This window comes from Lissotriton vulgaris, chromosome 5 (assembly GCF_964263255.1).
Source record: "Lissotriton vulgaris chromosome 5, aLisVul1.2, whole genome shotgun sequence".
Lineage (NCBI taxonomy): Eukaryota > Metazoa > Chordata > Amphibia > Caudata > Salamandridae > Lissotriton > Lissotriton vulgaris.
This window is the reverse complement of record NC_141693.1, coordinates 245,058,400-245,079,200: the sequence shown is the minus strand read 5'-3', so window position 1 is coordinate 245,079,200 and position 20,801 is coordinate 245,058,400. Positions and strand designations below refer to the sequence as shown.

The window sequence follows — 20,801 nt, the reverse complement described above, 5'->3', positions numbered from 1 at the left end:
TAATGTCAATCAGACCATTGACTTGCCCAATTTGTTCCCACAAACTCAGTCGTTTGCAGAAAGAGCATTGAATACATTATATGTAAAGAGAGCACTAATATATATTACATTGGCTGCACCAAATCCATTGTGTACAAAAAAAAACTTTGTTAAATTTACTGTACTCCACCTGCCTAGCCCTATTTCTAAGTCTGTGCTTGCAAGATGGTTAGTGAAGTGAGTATAGACATTTCATTCTTAGGGCAAACCACTTCACACTGTGCCTAGAGCATATTCTACTTAAAAACACAAAACAATCCACAATGGCTTTTCTTGGAAACCTACCGCTTGCAGGCATTTGCAACACAGAAACATGGTCTACTCCACCCACCTTTACAAAGCATTACTGCTTGGGCATTCATGCCGACCAAGAGGCATATGTCTCACAAGCAGTCCTTAAAACATGTATTCCAAATCTGTTTCATCCGTTCACAAACCACAGCGTTCAGTAAAGAGAACTGCTTTTCATTCTGTGCAAAGTATGTGATCTATGGCTATACATGCTACAGATGGGAAAGGTTAACCTATAACTTTTGGTTTGTAGCTTGTAGTGTGGTAGATTGATATGCACCCCACCCACCTTACCAAACGTGAGTTTGTCACACATGTTCTACAATATATACCAGTGCTTCACAAACTTTTTAGAACCCTGACTCACTTTTTAGAGCGGCACACTGTTACGACCCATGTAGCTTTAATGGACATAGGACGGGTGATTTATTTATTTCTTTATTTTAAATTGTAATTAAAGCAATTTGTGGTAGCGCACTGTCATTTACAAACCGCACTTTTCCCATTAAAATGGGCAATACATTTCCACAGACCTACAGTTTTATGGGTAAAACTATATTTTACACAAATAATATTGTGTGGTAATCTGGTTTCAATGAATATTTATCCAGTGCGCATCACTAAGTAGTGTCCTGATTAGTTTTGAGTCAAAGAACTGTTTCTATCACACTTCAGAATTAACAAAAAATATGTTTACGTTTTTTGCTTTCCTAACTACTGAATGTGCACAGTCTATTTGTTACAAAAATGACATACTACAACCTTTCCTTTCACACTTGCTGTACCCCAGCAAAATTGGCACATAATTCAGTTAACTTTTCTTTCTCTGACTGCACAGTGAAATGAGTTTGTAAACACCTGTCCAATGTTAAAAAAAACCCAGCAATTTGTCAGAAGTCTGACATTTGACCTCTGTCTTTGAAGCATAGCAAATGTGACAAGATAAATGTAGAATTTAAAAGCATAATTAATTTGGCTTGCACTTTCATGACTCACTAAATATTCTCGCGCCCTACCAGTTGGTTGCGACCCACAGTTTGGGAAACATACATTATTGGATCTTTCTCAGTGCACCTGTGAACATTCACTTCACTCCACTTAACTTTCACTCACCTCGAAACTAAAATGTCTACTTTTAAGAAAACCAACTAGATGGCAGCATTGTGTAAAGCATGTGGATCTACCGCACTGCAAGCTACAAACGGATATTTACAGGTGAGTGATCTCTTCCTTACTTTTCTTGTCAATATAGTTTAATATCTAGTGTTTTTAACCACTGTGTCAGCAGTAAGAAAACAAATGCATGTTGCCGTTAAAGAAAATATTTATATTGGGGCGTGGCTTAGGCGCCGATGTGAGTGACAGCGGTCTCCGGGGCTCCTCCGCGACCGCCCTTCTTACCTGCTAATCCTGACCACTATACCGGGCCCCCGACACCGCATCGTGGGGTGGAAAGCCCGGGGCTTCCATCGGGAGGAGTGCGGGATGCCGGCGAGGGTGTCGGCGGTGAGAAACAAGCCTTTTCTTCTCCTTGTTGCGGTCTGTCACTCTGCTCCTCAAAATGGCGGCGGTGTGCGGCGGCGGAGAGGCCTGACCATGAGATGATCGCGGACGACGGGGGTGCCTGGTAGGTGGACTGGTCTGGTCTGCCCCATGGATGCCGGAGCAGAGATGGCGGCACACCCTGCCCACCGACAGTAAGAAAGCGACAGGAGTAGGAGATTGTCCTTGGTTTGCTGGCCGGCCACATCTGCCTGACCCTAAGATGGAGGCGCCCACGCTGTAGATTGGCGCCATTCCCTCAGTTGTCGGCGCTGATCTGGGAGCAGTGGTTAGACCCGTGTATCAGGCACACGTCCTGGTGGAGTCCTGGGGACAGTCTGCAGCGCATCCTGGACAGTGACCTGAGGAGCTGGGGGCGCGCTGAGGAATACCCCGGAATTGACGTGGAAGGGTCACAGTCTTGCCTCCCAGGTGACATTGTGGGACAACCACTCTCAATTGCAGCAACCCCCTTCACTGTGAAGCCCCGCATGGTGGCCCGCAGCGACTGATTTGGCACCTGGTGAAGGGGACAGTCCTGGAGACTGGGAGAGCACTCACCGGTTCAGCGTGAAGGCAGCTGCGCCTGCCTTGGGTCCCGGGTTAGTGGTGAAGGCCAGGGTGCGGCAAGTACACAGACCGTACTCCAGGTCGGAAACTGGGGCAGCTGTCGACTGGTCTTGACGGCGGAGCACTGGGAGGCCGACGGGTCTAGCACGGCCCGGGGAACATTAGTTGAAGCTCTGTGGAACCTACGCCACACTAAGGATCTGTGAGACGACCCTGCGGTGGTAATTGCTGCTACAGCACCACCTGGGAGTGTGGGGCAGCCGCTTATGAGACTGAGGCGTGCGCTGGGTCACTGTGCGGAGTAGTTACTGGCCACGAGGGGCTTGGGGCGTCCTGCCTGCTGGCACACTTCGGCTGCGGGATTGACTGAGCGGAGGTTTGGTGAGAAGTGCAGCCTGTTGACTGGAGAATCCACTAGGCTGGTGGCTCATTTTAATAACCTGGGCGGACCTGTCCAGACACGGAGAGTCCCCAAACCCTAGACCGAGGGGGGTGAGCGTATAGACTCCGCTGTTTTACTCCCTCTTATTGCCTGCAAATATCAAGATGGGCAGGGTGACCTGGAGAAAGGGGTTCGAGGTATTGCAGATAAAGGAAACTGACCGGCACGGGGATGAAGAAGATGCTTCCGCTGTGCGAAGTACACCCACGCAGCCGGGGGCCCTTCCTTGGGAGAAATCATGCAGGCCATCAAAACCACGAGGGAGGCGAAGAGGATGGATGCCATTGGCTCGGATCTGTCCCTGTTAAAGGACGACCACCGGAAACTTAAAGAGCGGGTGGCGACCGGCGAAACCACCATGAAAGACTCTCTTGATGCGGTTACCGCCTTGCAAAAATCACTGAGTGAGGTGGTACATACAAGTGAGGGCGGAGGACAGCGAAGGGCGCTCGAGGCGCAAACAACCTCTGCATAGTAGGAGTCCCGGAGCGAGAGGAGGGAGCAGATGCGGTACAGTTCTTGGAGGCATGGCTGAAAGCGGAGGTGGCGCTGGAGGGCCTCTCCCCATTTTATGCGCTGGAGCGGCGCACAGGGTTCCAGCTCGTCCTCCTAAACCTGGAGCTCCACCCCGCCCAATGGTGGTGCGACTGCTACACTAAGAAGACCACAATCTCATTTTGCAGAGGGCCCGGGAGCAACCGAATTTGTGGATTGGGAACAGCAAAGTAATGATATTTCCAGACTATACTAAAGAGGTACAGCGCAAGAGGACCTCCTTCCTGGCAGTCAAGCGGAAGCTGCGCCAACTCCACCTCCCCTATGCCATGCTGTTCCCGGCCTGGCTACGAGTGACTACCGTGTGGGACACGCACTTTTTTCTCACGCCGCAGGCCGCTTGAGACTGGTTGGAAGCCCGGGGAGGTACACGCTCGTCGCAAACTGCTTCGCCGAGAGGACGCCTGCCCGCCGCATCGCCGACACAGAGACCTGTATCTCCCACGGATTGGGGCAAAGGAGCGAGACAGGGCAGTGTTAGCAGTGGCGGCCATCAGCCAGGGAGCTGTTACTCCAGCCAGCAGCAGTTCGGAGCACGTGAAGAGTGAAACGAAGAGCCCAAATTAGAGTAGTGCTCAGGGACACTCAGATGCAGATCTTCCTATTGTTACTCCGCAAACGGCGGATGGGTGTTTGGGTGATGGAGCGGCGTGTGAAGAGTGGTACGGTCACAGTGCTGACTGGTGGGTCCCGAAACACCTTTGCCAGGTGGTGACTGGATGTGATGACTCTCCGCAAGGACACTGGGGGGCCCGATAGCTATATTGACTCAAATGGGGAGGAGGGTCTGGGGGGGGGGGGGGGAGTTCTGGGGGCATCATGGTAGAGTTTGGATCCACCTTCTCTTGATAGATCCTTGTATGCACATTTCCATAGTGTGGATGGGGTTGCCTCGTTGAGTGCCTGTCCTGGGGAGGGGGAGTTGGTGATGTTTTACTTGTCTTTTTTTAAGGGGACCTAGGCGTGTCACTGGGTTGAGTGTTGCTGAGCATTTTAAATGTCACTACATGCAATGGGACCCGCATTAGACTATGCATGTCTCACATGGAATGTACGGGGCATGCATACTATGGTTAGGCGCCACAAGATACTTTCATATCTGATACGTAGGGGCATACACATTGCATTCCGTCAGGAAACCCACCTCCTGGCGAAAGAGGGGAAACCACTACAGCGCCGTTGGAGAGGTCAGGTTTATTATACTACATATTCTGCATACGCGAGGGGGGTCCTGATTTGGGTACGGGCTGGAGTTCCATTCCAATGCACAACACAGTTGGTTAACCCAGAGGGCAGGTATGTGGTGGTACAGGGGAAGTTAGATGGTAGGGACCTTAATCTGGGGTGTGTGTATGCGCCTAATCCTGACCAACCTGCCTTCTTCTCCCTGCCATCACGTAAGTTAGTGATCACCCTCACAGGACTGCTATTATTAGGGGGCGATTTTAACTGCGTCACAGATGTTGCATTGGATCGTTCCCACCCCCCTCTCCCTAATGCGCCGGCGCATAAACTAGCAGTAGTGCGTAGTAATTGGCAACAGGGGTGGGGATTAGTTGACACATGGCGGGCCCATTGACCAGAGATTATTCCTTTTTCTCTGACCTACATGAATTGCATGTTCGCCTCGACGCCTTCTTGTGCTCCCCGGACATCGACGGGGGGACGATTTCTGATCATAATCCGATGTCCGCCCAGGTGGGATGGGCGCGAGTGCGCTCCAAAATCCCCACCTTGAGATTGCAGCTGGAGGCGCTGGATGATCAGGTTTTCCGCGCTACCATTGCAACGGCTATTACAGAATACTTCCAAGTTAATGCAGGAACAGCTGGGTCAGTGACGGTGGAGTGGGATGCATATAAGACGGTTATTAGGGGGAGATGCATTTCTGCTGTAGCTGGGACCAGGAAGGCCCTCTTGCATGACATCCAAAGGGATGACGCGCGGTTGCGCACCCTGGAGAAGGAGCGCCCTGAAAATCTGACCAAACAAGAGGAGTTGTTAGAAGCCAGAGAAGCGGTGGCAGCTAATGTAGAGCGCCTGCAGGGCTTTGATTACAAAAAATACATCACTCGGGCGCATTCAGAGCGGGACAAGTCGGGGGCCCTCCTGGCTTGGTTGGCCAATTCAGATCGCCGCGGCTCGGTCATATTGGAGCTGCGGGATCAGATGGGGGTAGCCCGCTTTGATTAAAAGGGGATAAATGATCTGTCCTTTGATTACTACACAGAGCTTTATCGCAGCAGGGTGGTCCCCTCTGAAGCAGATCTACAAGAGTTCACGGAGGGTGTTGCCCTGCTGACGTTGGATGAAGAGGAGGCGAAATTGCTGGGACAGAACATTGACGAGTGGGAGGTACGAGTAGCCATCAAAAGTATGGCCCGTAATAAAACTCCGGACTCTGATCGCTTTCCAGTAGAATTTTATCTCACCTACATTGATCTACTTGCCCCCATCTCACGCGCCTATATAACGAGGCTCGAAGGATAGGCAGATTCTACTAGGGAGGGAATCATCATTCCCTTTCTAAAACCAGGTAAACATTCTTGGAACAAGACGGCGTATAGACCATTATCCATGCTCCACCTTGATTCCAAAATCCTGAGCAGGATACTGGCCACTCGTCTACTGCTCCACATGCCTACCCTCATCCATGCCGACCAATCTGGGTTCATCCCAGCCCGCAACACAGCGCTTAATATACGAAGACTCCTACATGTTTTGGAGGCAGATTCCTACAATGTAGACTCCGCTGTGGTATTTGCTGTAGACATAGGGAAGGCCTTCGACAGCTTAGAGTGGGAGTACCTATTCCATGTGATGCAACTATTGGGCCTTGGCCCCGATTTTGTAAGGTGGACGGCCCTATTGTATACAGACTCGACTGCCAGGGTCAGAACAGGAGGGGTGATCCCAGAGGCCTGCAGGGTAGAGAGGGGCACGCGCCAAGGTTGTCCCCTCTCCCCATTGTTATTTGCAATTTGCAATTGTTGGAACCCCTGGCGGTACATGAGCGTTTGGGGCAGGTGTACCGGGGCCTCGATGGCTATGGCCAGGTCCACCATATCGCCCTTTATGCAGATGACCTCTTGATGTTCCTGGCAGACACAGGCAAAGCATTGCTGGGGGTGACGTCCCTGCTGCTGGCTCTGAGTAGAGTGGCTGGCTTAAAAGTCAATTGGGCGAAATCGTGTCTCTTCCCAGTGCGTAAGGGCAGGCTAGACCCCCAGACCACGGAAGGGGTGAAATGGGAGGAGAGATGTTTGCCCTAATTAAGCACACTTATTTATCACGAAAAGGAGGATATTCTGAAGGGGAACGTTGGGAAGGCGATCAGAGGGGCCAGGGCTAACTTTGAATTCTGGGGTACCTTGCCGGTATCGGTGGCGGGACGTGTAGCACTTCTCAAAATGGTGACCCTCCCGCGTTTACTGTACTTTTTCAGGGCCCTGCCGATCTGGGTTCCGCCAGCCTATTTTAAACGACTCGGAGCGATGATCGTCTCTTTTCTGTGGGATACGGGCAGACGCAGAGTAGCCCTGAATACACTCATGAGACCCCGGGCAGAGGGAGGGTTAGCGGTCCCGGATTATGAAATGTATTTAGCAGCCCAGCTCCAATGGCTTACGCAATGGATGGCGAGGGCTACTGGGAAAGAAGCTGGTGAGCTGCCGGGTCCCCTGATGGTACTATCTTGCATAGTGTTGCGGCTCCCGCTCGGGACCATACACCTTACCCTGGAATTTGCCACAGCCCGGAAATGCTGGAACAGATATCTCCGGAGACTGGCCATGGGACCCCTTACGCCCCTGACATACTGCTGAATATGTGCAGGGCTCTACCACATGGGGGCACCTGGCAGAAACTGGAGTCCTGGGAACAGCAGGGTTTACAGACCATGGGAGACCTTTACGAGGAACAGGTCCTTCTACCTTTTGATGATCTTCGAGCCCGATATGACCTACCTGGTGGCGACTTTCTGCAATACACAGCACTCACAGCGGATATTCGAAAGCACTGGAAAACAGGCCTTACAGAGCCGCCCACTTCCATGGGGTGCCAATATGTTGTGGTTGCGGCGGGCACCTTAAAGGCGGTGACATGTCTATATATTTACAACAAGGGGTGGTGAGGGACAGAGTCTCTGAATTAAGCAGAAAGCTCTCACCCAGTCAAGAGATCAGGGCTAGATCCAACACCGTTTTTTAGCTCACTGCACCATCCCAGTTTCAGAACCTGGCTGTATGCAAATTAGTCTGTTCCTGTCCCAGTGCATGATGGGAACAGGGCAAACCAAACTACAAAAGCCAATTCTTACACTGGGAAGGAAACAAGCTCCCGGGGACCGGTTTCTGGCATTACAGCCGTCTTCGGCCCGGTTTGCTTGAATCCTGATGGTGCAATGAGCAAGGGTCTCACATCTGAGAATACCCTTCCACGCTTAGGGTGGACAAAAATATTTACAACAAGGGGTGGTGAGGGACAGAGTCTCTGAATTAAGCAGAAAGCTCTCACCCAGTCAAGAGATTAGGGCTAGATCCAACACCGTTTTTTAGCTCACTGCACCATCCCAGTTTCAGAACCTGGCTGTATGCAAATTAGTCTGTTCCTGTCCCAGTGCATGATGGGAACAGGGCAAACCAAACTACAAAAGCCAATTCTTACACTGGGAAGGAAACAAGCTCCCGGGGACCATGATGCACTGGGCCAGGGACAGACTGATTTGCATATAGCCATGTTCTGAGCTGGGATGGGGCAGTGAGATAAATAACGGTGATGGATCAAGCCCTGATCTTTGGACTGGGTAAGAGTGGTCTGCTCAATTCAGACACTCTGTTCATCACCACCCCCTTTTGTAAATCGGTTTTGGCCACTATAGGTGTGGCAGGGTATACTCAGACATGAGTCCCTTTCTCACTGCTCCATCAGGATTCAAGCAAGCCGGGCCGAAGAGGCTGAAATGCCAGAAACCGGTCCCCGGTAGCTTGTCTCCTTTCTGGTAAAGAATTGGCTTGGTAGTTTAGTCTGCCCTGTTCCCATGATGCACTGGGCCAGGGACAGACTGATTTGCATATAGCCATGTTCTGAGCTGGGATGGGGCAGTGAGATAAATAACGGTGATGGATCAAGCCCTGATCTTTGGACTGGGTAAGAGTAGTCTGCTCAATTCAGACACTCTGTTCATCACCACCCCCTTTTGTAAATCGACATGTCTATATAGGCGCATGACACTAGAATCCCTGTCCCCAACGGCTGCCCTGAAGCTTAAATGGGAACTGGATATAGGGAAAGACATCCCAAATGCAGCGTGGAGTGGGATAGTAGAGAGGCCCTGGAAAAGCACACGAAATGCGCGATATCAATTAGTACACTTTCACATCCTACACAGAGCATACTTAACTCCAGCCCGCTTGCCTAAATATTTCCCGGCCCAGTCAGCGGCCTGTCCGAGGTGCACCATGGCTGAAGCGGATTTCAAACACATGTTGTGGGACTGTCCCTCTCTTGACCCCTTTTGGAGGGAGGGGATGGCACTGCTGATGGAGGTAACTGAGAGAACTACAACCCTCCATGTATCCTGCATTGGTTCCCCCACACCTCAAAGGACAAAATTACTAGCAAATTCATAGATTTGGGATTCCTATTGGCCAAAAGGACTATAACCTCCCTTTGGAAAGCGAAAAAGGGCCCTAGTATAGATACGTAGAAGATGGAATACCACAAGTGGGCTGAGCGTGAGGGCACTGTCCGGTTACAAATTGCACGTAGAACGGGCAATGAGAAGGCGTTAGAGAGGGCAAGAGCCTGGGAAAGGCTAGTTATGGAAGCCCCTGAAGATGCAGATGATGAGACCCGAGCAGATGGCCCCAAGTTGCACAAGGCATAACACGCTACAATAGTCTGTAGGATTCCACCATGAGATAGTGACGGAGTGCTGCGCTTGTCCCACATGTGCGACGCTTAATATCAAAGTGCTTTCATTGATCCCGTTGCATAGAACTCACATTGCCTTAGCCCCTCAGGACAGCAGCGAATGGTCCACACTGACATGCCTGGGGGGGTGGGGAGGGAGGGGGAGGCGGTTGGGGTTGACTGAGTTGGGATGGGGGTTGGGGGGCAGTTGAGAATGGCTACTAGCGCGGCACACACTAATGGACCGCGCCAGGACCGGCGTTTGAGGTGGCTGCAGATAAAGCAACGGTCATTACTCTTTGAATGATTCTGTTTTTTACCAAGGGCATTGGGGAATGCCGATATACAAATTTGTTATGATGTTTACCGGTACTGCATTGTAAGTTAATAATAAACCAATAAAAATTGTGTTTAAAAAAAATATATATATATTTATATTGATGACAGTAATTGTGTGCATCACCGGTGGTGCTAGTTATGTCAGTCAAAATGGGTGAATATAATGAGTGAGCTTTTGGGAGTCTCAAACTGGATACATTCTGAGCAAGAGGAAATTTCTTGGGTGACCTGTCCTTGAATTTCAGGTGACTTCCACGACTACAGAGGCTGTATGCATTCATTAAATTACGCCACTGTTGCCCATTTTATTTCAGTTTAGTCTGAATGCACAATACATCTTTAATTCTTATTTCATAGGAAATTGAGAATAACCCCAGAGAAATTAAATCATTAAAGTTAAACCCCTTCGAGCTCGTTCAGGCTCCCTTTTTTAGTAACTTTGCCCTGTTTGTTCGCAGCTGGGTTATGCACAGTTTACATTGTGCATTGGATGCCACGGTATATGGTTATGCAAAATGTGTTCTATTTCCGGACTAAAAACAAAGAGATATATCGAACGGAGTGAAGTTGCATGTGGTGTATGTACAGAGCAGAGAGCACATTTAAGTCATCGAATGAATGTGAAATTCTTAAAGAGTATAATATAAATCAACTACGACCCAGTGCCACAGTTGCATTACTGTGTATAAAAGTAAATGAATTGGAGAACTAAAGAAATAGTGTTTTAAAAGAAAATCATAAATCACTTCATTTGGTAAAAAAAACACTTAGCACTTTGGGAATTACATAAAAAGATTGAGTTCTTCTACAATACATTTAGTCATCTCTTCAAATCACAGTACAGGATTTTAAAGAACAGTCAAATATGACAATGAAGACCTAGTATTTCAATTGACCTCAAACAGCACTTATTACAAGGAGGGACTTTAGCACATGTACCCGATTGACTAGTCTGAACTTTGTTGCTTTAAGCCACCATTTCAATCAGATTTCAATTAACCAATCAGTGTATTTGTAGAGCGCTACTTGTCGTGTATGAGGATATCCAGACGCTGGCAGGGCCCAATGTTATCTGATTAGCCAGGTCTTTAATGACGTTCGGAACACTGGAAGAGATGGGGAGGTCCATAGATGAAAGGGTGCCTCGCTACATATCTTCACTGCTAGGTAGGAGAAGGAGCGACCTCTACATCTGCTAGTCTGATGCGGGGGATGAGGTTTAGAGAGGGATGCAGCCAGATGTGTCTGGTGGGCTGATAGAAGTTCAGGCTGTGGTTTAAATAGGAGAGCCCACAGTTGTGTACGGCCTTGTATGCATGGGTCAGGAGCTTAAGCTGGCATCTTTTCTGTACAGGGAGCCAGTGAAGTTTCTTGAGGTAGGGTGTAATGGGGATTTGTCGAACGAGATCCAGGATGAGTCAGACTGTGGCATTCTGCATGGTCTGTATGTCCTTCATCCAATTGGTGGTGTCTGTCATGAAGTTGTGGATTTGGTCTGGTGTCTTCGGAGAGGATGAGTTGTGTGTTGTCTGCGTAGGATATGATGTGGAGGCCGTGGATTTTGGCAATGCTGGCCTGAGGTGTTATATGTGTTGAAGTGGATGGGGCTGAATGAGGGTCCTTTAGTACACCACTGATGATTTCCTTGGGTTTGGAGATTAAGTGTGGAAGGGAGACATTTTGCTTTCTTCCGGTGAGGAAAAAGGAGATCCATCTGAGAGCATCTTTAAGGGTGGCTATGGCGTGCAGCCTTGTGATGAGTGCCTACCAAAGGCTGCTGAGAGGTTTAGGAGGATCAGAGCCGAGTCTCTCCTCGGTCGAGTAGGGCTCTGATGTCGTTGGTAGCAGCAATGAGGGCTGTCTCTGTGCTGAGGTTGCTGTGGAATCCGATTGGAATGAGTTGAGTGGGAGGTTCCTTTCCATATGGGAGGAGAGTTGTTGGTTGATGGCTTTTTCTAATACTTTCGCCGACAACAGGAGCAGGGAGATCAGTCGGTAGTTGAGTTTGCTGGGGTCTGCCGATGGTTTCTGTGGTAGGGGGTTGACTTCTGCATGTTTTCAGTCCTCTAGGAAGGTGGTCGCGACAATTGAGGAGTTGAGCAAAGTGGAGTGTACGTGGCTGATTCTGGCTACGCCAAGGTTGAAGATATGGTGAGGGAATGGGTCGGTGGAGCCCCTGAGTGGATTGGGTTCATAATGGAGGTGGTGTCCTATGGTGCGAGCTGGCTCCATTTGGTCATTCTGATGTCTGTGGTGGTAGCAAGGTCATGCTGTTGCTTGAAGTCTGTGGCCTTGGGCTACGTTATTAAGTTTTTGTAGATGTTGCCGATCTTGTCATAGAAGAAGCTTGCAAGGTTGTCGCAGAGTTCCTGTGAGGTTGCAATGTTTGTTGCAGCTGAGGGGTTGGAGAATTCTTTGACTGTTGACAAGCTGTTTGTTGCTAGTGCAGCTTTCTTCGATGTGTGAGGCTTATACTTTTCTCTTCGGTTCTCTCCGCTTGCTTTGATAGAGGTTGAAGGCGATCTTGTCGGTCGTGTCCTTGCTGGTGCGCTATCTCCTTTCTAGTCGTTTAGCAGTTCTGAGGTCTTCAGTGTACCAGCTAGCCTGCTTGGTGTACCTTTTGTGGGTGTTGCTGATGCAAGTGATGCTTTTGGCGCAGTTGGTGATCGTATTGTTGCAGTTTCTGTCATTCTGGTCTAGGTTGTCGCAGGGTGTTGATCCATATGTCCTTTGAGACTTTGCTCCAGCTGTGGTTGGACAGACTTTGGGTATAGGTTTGTGAGTTGGGGAGGTTGAAGTGCATAATGGAGTGGTCGATCCAGGTGAGTTCTGAGGTGTGGCTTACCTGATGCAGTCACTGGAGGTGAAGATGAGGTCTAGCGTGTGGCCTGAGGTGTGCATGGGGTCGTGGAAGAGTCCAGTGGTGTTCATACTGTCGAGGAGGTTGGTAGTGTTGATGTCATTGTGGTCATCGAGATGGAAGTTGAAGTTACCAAGGAAAATGTAGTTGTTGGAGTCTATGGCATAGAGGATGATTAAGTCAGCGATTAAGTTTCAGAAGGCTGGATGTGGTCCTGAAAGACAGTAGGCGAGGGTGTCCCTGGTGGTGGTTTTGCTGTCTGTTTGAAGTCTGAAATGTAGGTGTTCCATGGCTGGAGTGATGCCATTCGTGGTGGTGCATTGGATGGATTCCTTGTGTATGATGGCAGTCCCTCTGCCTGGCTTTTTGATGTGGTCGCAGTGGGTGATCTTGTATCCTTCGGGTATTGCACTGGCAAAGTCTGGCTTTGAAGTGTGGTTGAGCCAGGTCTCGGCGAGGAAGAGGACGTGGAGTGTGAGGATGGAGATGAGGTCCCAAATCTCAATGGTGTGTTTGCACAGTGAGCATGTGCTGAGAAGGATACATGCAAGTTGCGTTTTTTGTTCAGGTGACATTGGTGGTGTCTTCAAGGACGGGTTGGTCGATGGGCTGGTGTATGTGCCTTTACAGTGGGTGCAGGTGAAAGATCCTACTGAGGACCATGGGTCGGCACTGTAGCAGTTTTTTTGAGGCATCTGTGGTTGAGGCTGTAGCTCTGTAATGGTGCATCTTTGGGTGTTGGGAGGCCTGGCAGTGTGGCGGGAGGCGCAGTCTAGATGCAGATTGGCACAGCTGGGCTTGCCTTTGGCATGCCAGCGGCATCCACGTTGCTGCCTGCATTAAGTAGGGTTTGGGGTGGGCGGGATTTCTGTTGGCAGGAAGAACGGTGAGTGGGAAAACTCGGGCAGCAAAACCCGGGCACCAGTGGTATCACTTGATCATGTTGGAACAAGCAGGAACTAGATGCCATATGCTAGTGGCAGGCTAGGTGTCCAGATGTCTATTTGGCCCAAGCTGTTGAATATGTGGAATATGATGCAAATACTTTTTTGTTTTCAAATTACATGAATTTATAGTGGATAAGATGTTTAATTTAGGTTTGTCCAACCATCAGTTAAAGTGCCTGTCGGGGGCAGAGTGGTCCTGTTTCCAGATGTCTAATTAAAATGATTCCCCTTAAATTAATTCATAATATATTTACTACAAAACTATCCTGTGGCAAAAATTGAGAGTAAAAGGAAGTATTCCTGTTTAATATCTACTATTCACCAGGAAAGTTGCTTGGTCATCTTTTGATCAGGGTAATGGACTGAGGCCTGAGCCTACCATTACTTTCAGATTTTAAAATATCTCTCCCAGCATCTCTTCTCACAGGAGATCCAGATCAGGATAGTTTTTGCTCTATTCAGAAAGTCGATCTAGCAAACAAAACAGCAAACGCATGCCTCTTGCCATTTTTCAGCTCACTGTTAAATAGCTGAAGCTTATGATGTAACTTAAGACTTAGCTACAATGATGACAAAAGGCGTTGCCACTTTTCTATCTCGGTATGGATTGCACAGTGCTAAACCAGTTTTGAAAATGGTGCTAGTGATAAAGGTGCTTGAAGTGGACAATTTAAAAAATGTTTTGGTGTTGTAGAAGGGCTCCAAAAAAGAAAATGTTTCCACCTAAAGATAAAGAAGTACCCAGAGGTCCTAATTGGTGATTACTTTTAACAAGGTTTATTCTTACATGGGTGTTGAATAGCAGGTTTAGAAGAGATAATCTGGGAGTCTCCATTAGAATTCATCACTCGTCCTCATCTGCTATACGTTGTTATAGAATATATTTTGATTAATTCTACACTTTGAAAATGTGAAAATAAATCTAAATAAAGTGATTATGTTGTGTTCTTTGTTTTCAAATTATCTAAGCTGATAATGGTCCCTACCAGAGAGTTCTTATGTAGAACAGAATAATAGAACAATTATGTACACACTTTATATGGTGTAATTAATGGGCAGGGGGCTATCGAGGAGCACTCCGTTCTAGGTATAGTCACAATTATAGGTTCAGACAAATTGCATGTAATTGAATATCCCATAGATACACATAGCAATGTAAAATTCCACGGTGTGAGTCAAAATAGAAGATTGCATATCAAAAGAGAACTGTTGACTTTATTAATTTGTGAGAAATATATGTAAAAATTATACATACTGCTATGAAATTGCTCATTAAGCAGATGAAGGGGATATTTATTTTTTATAGAATATCATTTATTGGTGTACAGTTACTGAACCATGAAGGAAAATAAATATGCATTTAACTGCATAATAAAGACATCCAGTTAAAAATAGACAATACCTTTTTCAGAAGATTGTTAAAATAATGACATTCTTGGAAAAATTGCAGTGATTCTGATTTGTAGATCATTACTTTAAATTCTGTAGGCCCTATAATGATAACATTGTTAACATTGATGTATAAGGCCAAACTGTCTTAATCTAAGGGTTGGGATCGGATTGACCTATGTATAATAAAGATATAGGGGGACTTTATGTAGTAGGCTCCTTCATTAAATAGTCGCTGAAAGCAACAACAACAAAAAATTCTGCTTTCCTGGGTCTTGGGAATATGTTGCTCCTGGTACGTAAATATACAAAGTACTTGCCCTGCATTTATAAGTTAATTTGTCTCCTGTGATTACACAGTAAATTGTTCAGCATTTATTAATTGATCTAGAAGCCTGGGCTGGGTAGCAGAATATAATTGCTAAGAACCATCCCTAGGTAGAAATAAACAGTTCAATTCGGATAATATTGTAATGCTGTATGCAATAATGCAAAAATACAGGTTTGAAAGGGCCAGGGGATTTATGCATCATTTGTACACTGTTCAGAATTTGATAAACCGGAATACTCCGTCTGTGTAGAAAAAATGCAGAATTTTATAAATACCTCAATACGATTATGTGGGCTGTCAAAAATAATTGTTTTTGAGAATGGTCTCCAAGAAAGCTCTATCCTAGCCCAGTTTTTATTTTGTATTTGATGTGCTGATTTACCTGATTATTGTAGAGCAACAAAGGTTTTTCCACCAGAGGTAGAACTGACCACTGCTTGTATATGCAGATACTTTAGTACTATTGGATTCAGTAGAGAGAAAATAGAAAGAGTTCATGGATTATTTGACCTTCTGGTGATTGAACAAAACTTAAAGTACCGCTCATAGACTGTAATAGATTTCCCTTTCTGTTTTTTACCTGGGAATGCAGTAATTCTTTATTTTGCAAGCTTGGAGAAAGAAGCACTGGATATCTACAGGAAAGTCAATGACGCTAACGCTGTCATCCCCAACATCAGTACTATAGAATAAGCCTTGTTTGGCAATTGGAGATCTTAAAGCATTTAAGAAGACCAAACAAAGGTCTGGGAGTAGAGAAAATGGTTCTCCATGAGACTACATTTAGTTATGATGGGATTATCTTGTAGAGTGCTGAGTGCAGATGTCAAGGGTTTGTCAAGATCACAAACTGATCCCTCTCACTCTAGGAATGCTTCAATATTTGTAAATGCAAGAAGAGCAAACCTTGTCTGTACAATTGAAAGCACACTGTGTGCTTTGGGGGGAATCCGAATTACCCAGGATTTCAAGTGAGGCTGTGATTGTCTCCTTAGAGATGAGGAAATACCGGATGACTGTAATTCCTGGCATGATTCTGCCCAGTGCGTCTCATTGTTGCCCATTATTTCACCAGGAGAATCCACCTGCTTGAGCAGTTTGAGTCTCCGCGTGAAACATCACAGATTTGCAGTTACCCAAATTCGTAATTTCAACTTGGGTCAATAACTCCCATTACCACCCACATCAGGAATGTAGGGTTTTTTTCTGTTAGGAATGGTTACCAGCTGTTTTGTATTGCAATACTAATGTGATGCTGTCTGTGGCGGCCAGACCAGCTGAAGCCACACTAAGCTGCAGAGGGCTCTTCTGAAATGAAATAGATTTCCTACCAGCCGACCCTGCAATAGTAATACTATGTATAATGATAGGCTGCTGCATTGAATTTATTAATATTCACTAAGAAGTGTATAAAAAAACAAGATATCAGGCTTTCTCCATTTATGCACCCAGGATCTGGAGCAACATCCCTGTATCCATCAGGACTGCACCAACTAAGGAAAGGGGTGAAGAGACCGCTCTTTAAAGACATGTACATTGATTTCATGAACGGTCTACTACTTGGCTTCTCTTATTAAACGTTGAATGTATGCTAGTCTTTGACTCTGTACAGTGCTTCACTGCTTTATGACCTGTTGCATGCTATACAAATACCATATACATGGTTCTATACATTCATACATAATTTAAAGTGCATATGTCCAATATTTTGTTTCAAATACATTATTGTATAAATGAAAAAAACTGAATTTGCAGTTCGTATATCTGGTTTGTTGGGTCTTTGTGAGGATAAGTGCTCTACTGGATAGTAACATAGGACTCCTAATTGATTTATGTAACACTTTGCACATAATCTGAGCACGAGATTGATTTCAAATCATTAGCATTCACTATCTAAATTATCTTTCAATCCAACAGAAGTAAGAGCCACAATCAAAAGTGAGAAGAGTGATGATGATAAATGCAGAGGAGAACTGAGACTGCAGCCTCCAAAGATATTTCACAAGAAAAAGAAAAAACAGGTTTTCCATGCTCTGGACCTAAGCCTAAAATCAAATAGGGACCGTGGCCCAGCCTATCTGACAGAGTGGGGAAAAGATGCCACAAACGGCTCTCCCGAAGGAAATAAAATGTGTGGTAAATATGTCAAACAGTACAGCCACAGATCAACAAGTGACATGCACTGTAAAAGCCCGCTGGAAGAGAAATCTTACAATCAAGGTGCAAAAAGCGTCAGTGGCCCATTCACTATTTGGAAAAATACTAGTGCTCACTTCCGAGATCAAATACATAAATATGGATATTTTTATGGAGACTCAACTCAATTGTCACATTCTATGTTCTATCAAAAAAACCATGCAGAGGATCAGCTGTATATATGCTGTGAATGTGGAGAAAGCTTTAGTTCTAAATCGAAACACATTAACTGTCAAACACCACATACCGAAGAGAATGTAGTGACCAAGGAGGAGTACCATTATCATGACATTGGATCTCCCTTCTACTATATGCATGAGCCCATGAAGCAAAGACTCGTCTGTAGGTGGATTGAGCCTGAGCAGCCAGTCCACTCCAACAGGACCTGCAGAAACTCTTTCAATGTCCTGGAAGAGTTAGTCACACATGTCATTGAAGATCACATCAGAGGACCTGATGCAGCCAGCAATGTTTGCTTCTGGAAGGAATGCATGAGAGACGGGAAGCCCTTCAAAGCCAGATATAAGCTTGTGAACCACATCCGCATCCACACAGGTGAAAAACCATTCCACTGCCTCTTCCCGGGATGCCGGAAAGTGTTTGCTCGACAAGAGAACCTAAAGATACATAAAAGAACACACACAGGTGAAAAACCCTTTAAATGCAATTTCACGGACTGTGGCAGACAGTTTGCAAACTCCAGCGACCGCAAAAAGCACATGCATGTGCATACACTAAGCAAACCGTACGTGTGCAAAATCTGTGATAAATGCTATAGTCACCCAAGTTCACTCAGAAAGCACATGATGTCCCACAGCTTATCACCTGAGAGATGTCTACCTCCCCTGACTACAGATAGGGACCAAGACACTTCAAACCCTGAGCTAGAATAGAACATTGAAAAGTTTAAAAGCATGTACTCAAGTGATCCATTGACGTTTAACAGGAGTTGGTGCCTGTCAATTTGTTATGCACAGCCTCACACCACCCCCTAATTTGCTTTATAATTGTGCCATTGACTCTGTGAAAAGAAATGACAGTCCTGTTTGCGGAAGTCCGATTAAAAAAGGAGATTTCAGAAAGTCCCGAATGTTAGCCACATTATTTTCCAAGATACCTTCTCTTGTCCTTTCAGTTTTGTGTTCGTAGTGCAAATTATTAAGAAAGGACTGTGTCTTAGCACTAAGGGCACTCCACTTAGAGTGAGTACGCCAAAGCAGAAGCTTTAGACTGCAAAGGACTGGTTTGTCACCTGTCGGTTGAACACCCATAAATCCACTGTAATGAACCCTTTCTATACAGGTACATTGTGTTCCACAAGGGTCATATATCCATGTTAGGTCTATTTAATTCAAAGATATGATGAGGTAAAATGATTCCATTCTTGTCTGAGCTGGTTCTGTACCTACACAAATTTCTAAACATGTTTTGATTTCAGGGTTTGAGAATAGAAACACGCATAAGTTAAAACAGCCACTACATAAGTTTGTGTTTGTATTTTTTTTTACTGTTTTACATTAGGTCATGAAAACCTCAATAAATATAAAAATATACAAACCATGATATATCCAGACGTTTTATAGAAAATTCCTTATGTGATGATGTAAAAAACAAGAATTTGAGATAGATCTAATGTTAAATGCAAGTTTTCCATAGAAACTCAAAACAATCTGATATTTTATACGCTTTATTTAATACTATTTGATCCTTACAGCAAACTTGTTATCAGGGAAATGTCAATGTCAGCTATGTCATTATAATTAAGATTTGTATAAAATATTTATAATTCTGTAATTGGGTAAAACAAACTAGTGCTGTGAGACATTTCTTGCCAATTTATGGATGCCAGATTTAAAGTCAAGTTCAGAATTACCACTCCTGAGTAAACCGTAATTCTTGAAAGACCTAAAGATGTGCTCCTTACTCACAGCTGAGCTGAACTCGGCGCTTCCATTCAGGAGACTGAAGAGAAATAAGCTAAATGTAAGACCAGTCAATCCAGATTAAATAAATAAAGGAAGCTCAGACATGTATTGGACGAGCATAACAGTCAAAAAGGATAATGTGCATCTGGCAGAATGGGCATAAAGGATATTTCTATGTTTTACAAATTACTTGGATATTACGAAGGTTATCGTTTTTAGGTCTCACCTACAGGTAGCTTTTAGCTGTCCATTGCCGAAGACGTATTGTGGACTGTACCAACTCTTAGAGTGGGCTTTGGGTTACCATTGGCTCGTTTTCTCGTTAGTCTTATTTGCTTGTTTCTTATTTTATTACTTTTTTCCTTTCTTTGTGTTTGTCTATCTCTCCCGTGGAGCATAGCTTCTTTATCACCCTTTTGATTGGATGAATTGTATCATTCCACTGCCTATGTTCTGGGAATTATTTTTTATTTTTCCTTAAGTATTCGAGTGAATGAGTTTTCTTGCTCTCTTTCTAATTTCCTGCTTCCCATATAAAATCCCTGCTCTTGTCAATACCCCCCACACCCAACTTCATGGTCTGGTTCTCACCCAATATCCCTTCTCTGGTAGTCAGATTCTTTTTTCTTCCCTACCATAACCACTTTCTCTGTTACTCCACCCCAAATCCAGGCCACTTCTCCACATGCTCCTATGTTGATTCCCATGCCCCAATCTCTTATCTTTTTATGTTTGTATTTTAAACAACTTCTTTTTAAGCATTAAAGCCGCAGTTCGCTGCTAGGGCACTCATTTCTTTCTTTATTTTGTGTGCACTTTTTAAATTATTCCTAAATTTACCACTCCCAGATGGGTGTCTGCCTTCTGTAAATGGTAAATTAAATAAAATGCAATATGGTCTCCGCATCGTGACACATGCAAAATATACTCGTGTCTGGCTTGTATGCCAATGCTGTCTTGCCTTGGCAAATAAGCTTTTATTTTTTTTACCTTGTGCCATATCAAAACAGCAATTGTTTTGTGGGTGAACATACACACTCAGACTGGTAGTGTAGTCTATGTGGGTAATTTATTACTAGATAACCATGTAAATCAGGGTCAGATGGTTTCAGTACAGCAAATTGAGAATGGAGGCACAGAGTTTTTGGGCAGCGAACGCTTACAAGACAAATTGTTATGAAATAAAGGTGTTTTGACAAAATTGCGGGCCTATACATTCATTGTATCAGTACAGAACTCAAGTTGAGGCATGGGTTTCATTGTCGTTGGAGGCAAAAGCAGCAGCGAATTTTAAAGTAGTACATATACTGCAGCATTCACAGGTTGATACAATGTACCGTTCTAGTTCAGTGAAGAAATCTAATTTCACTTAAAAGTTGTAGTTAATAGCGAATTGCGCCTCATAATATATGGAGTGTCTGTTTACATTAGCTAAAGTTACCTTAGCGATACCACTCTGGTT

At 45.5% G+C, this 20,801-nt stretch overlaps 1 protein-coding gene across 3 annotated transcripts in view; it reads left to right on the top strand.

Annotated features, from left to right (window-relative positions):
- LOC147710594 (uncharacterized) overlaps window positions 1–18,979 on the top strand; it is a 91,755-nt gene extending 72,776 nt beyond the window's left edge. For all 3 annotated transcript variants that reach the window (XM_086921271.1, XM_086921272.1, XM_086921270.1), the window contains one exon: window positions 17,136–18,979. In XM_086921271.1, coding sequence (XP_086777397.1) covers window positions 17,136–18,307 — 1,172 coding nt within the window. In that variant the 3' untranslated portion in view covers window positions 18,308–18,979. The remainder of the gene's footprint in view (window positions 1–17,135) is intronic.
- Window positions 18,980–20,801: the final 1,822 nt, after the last annotated feature.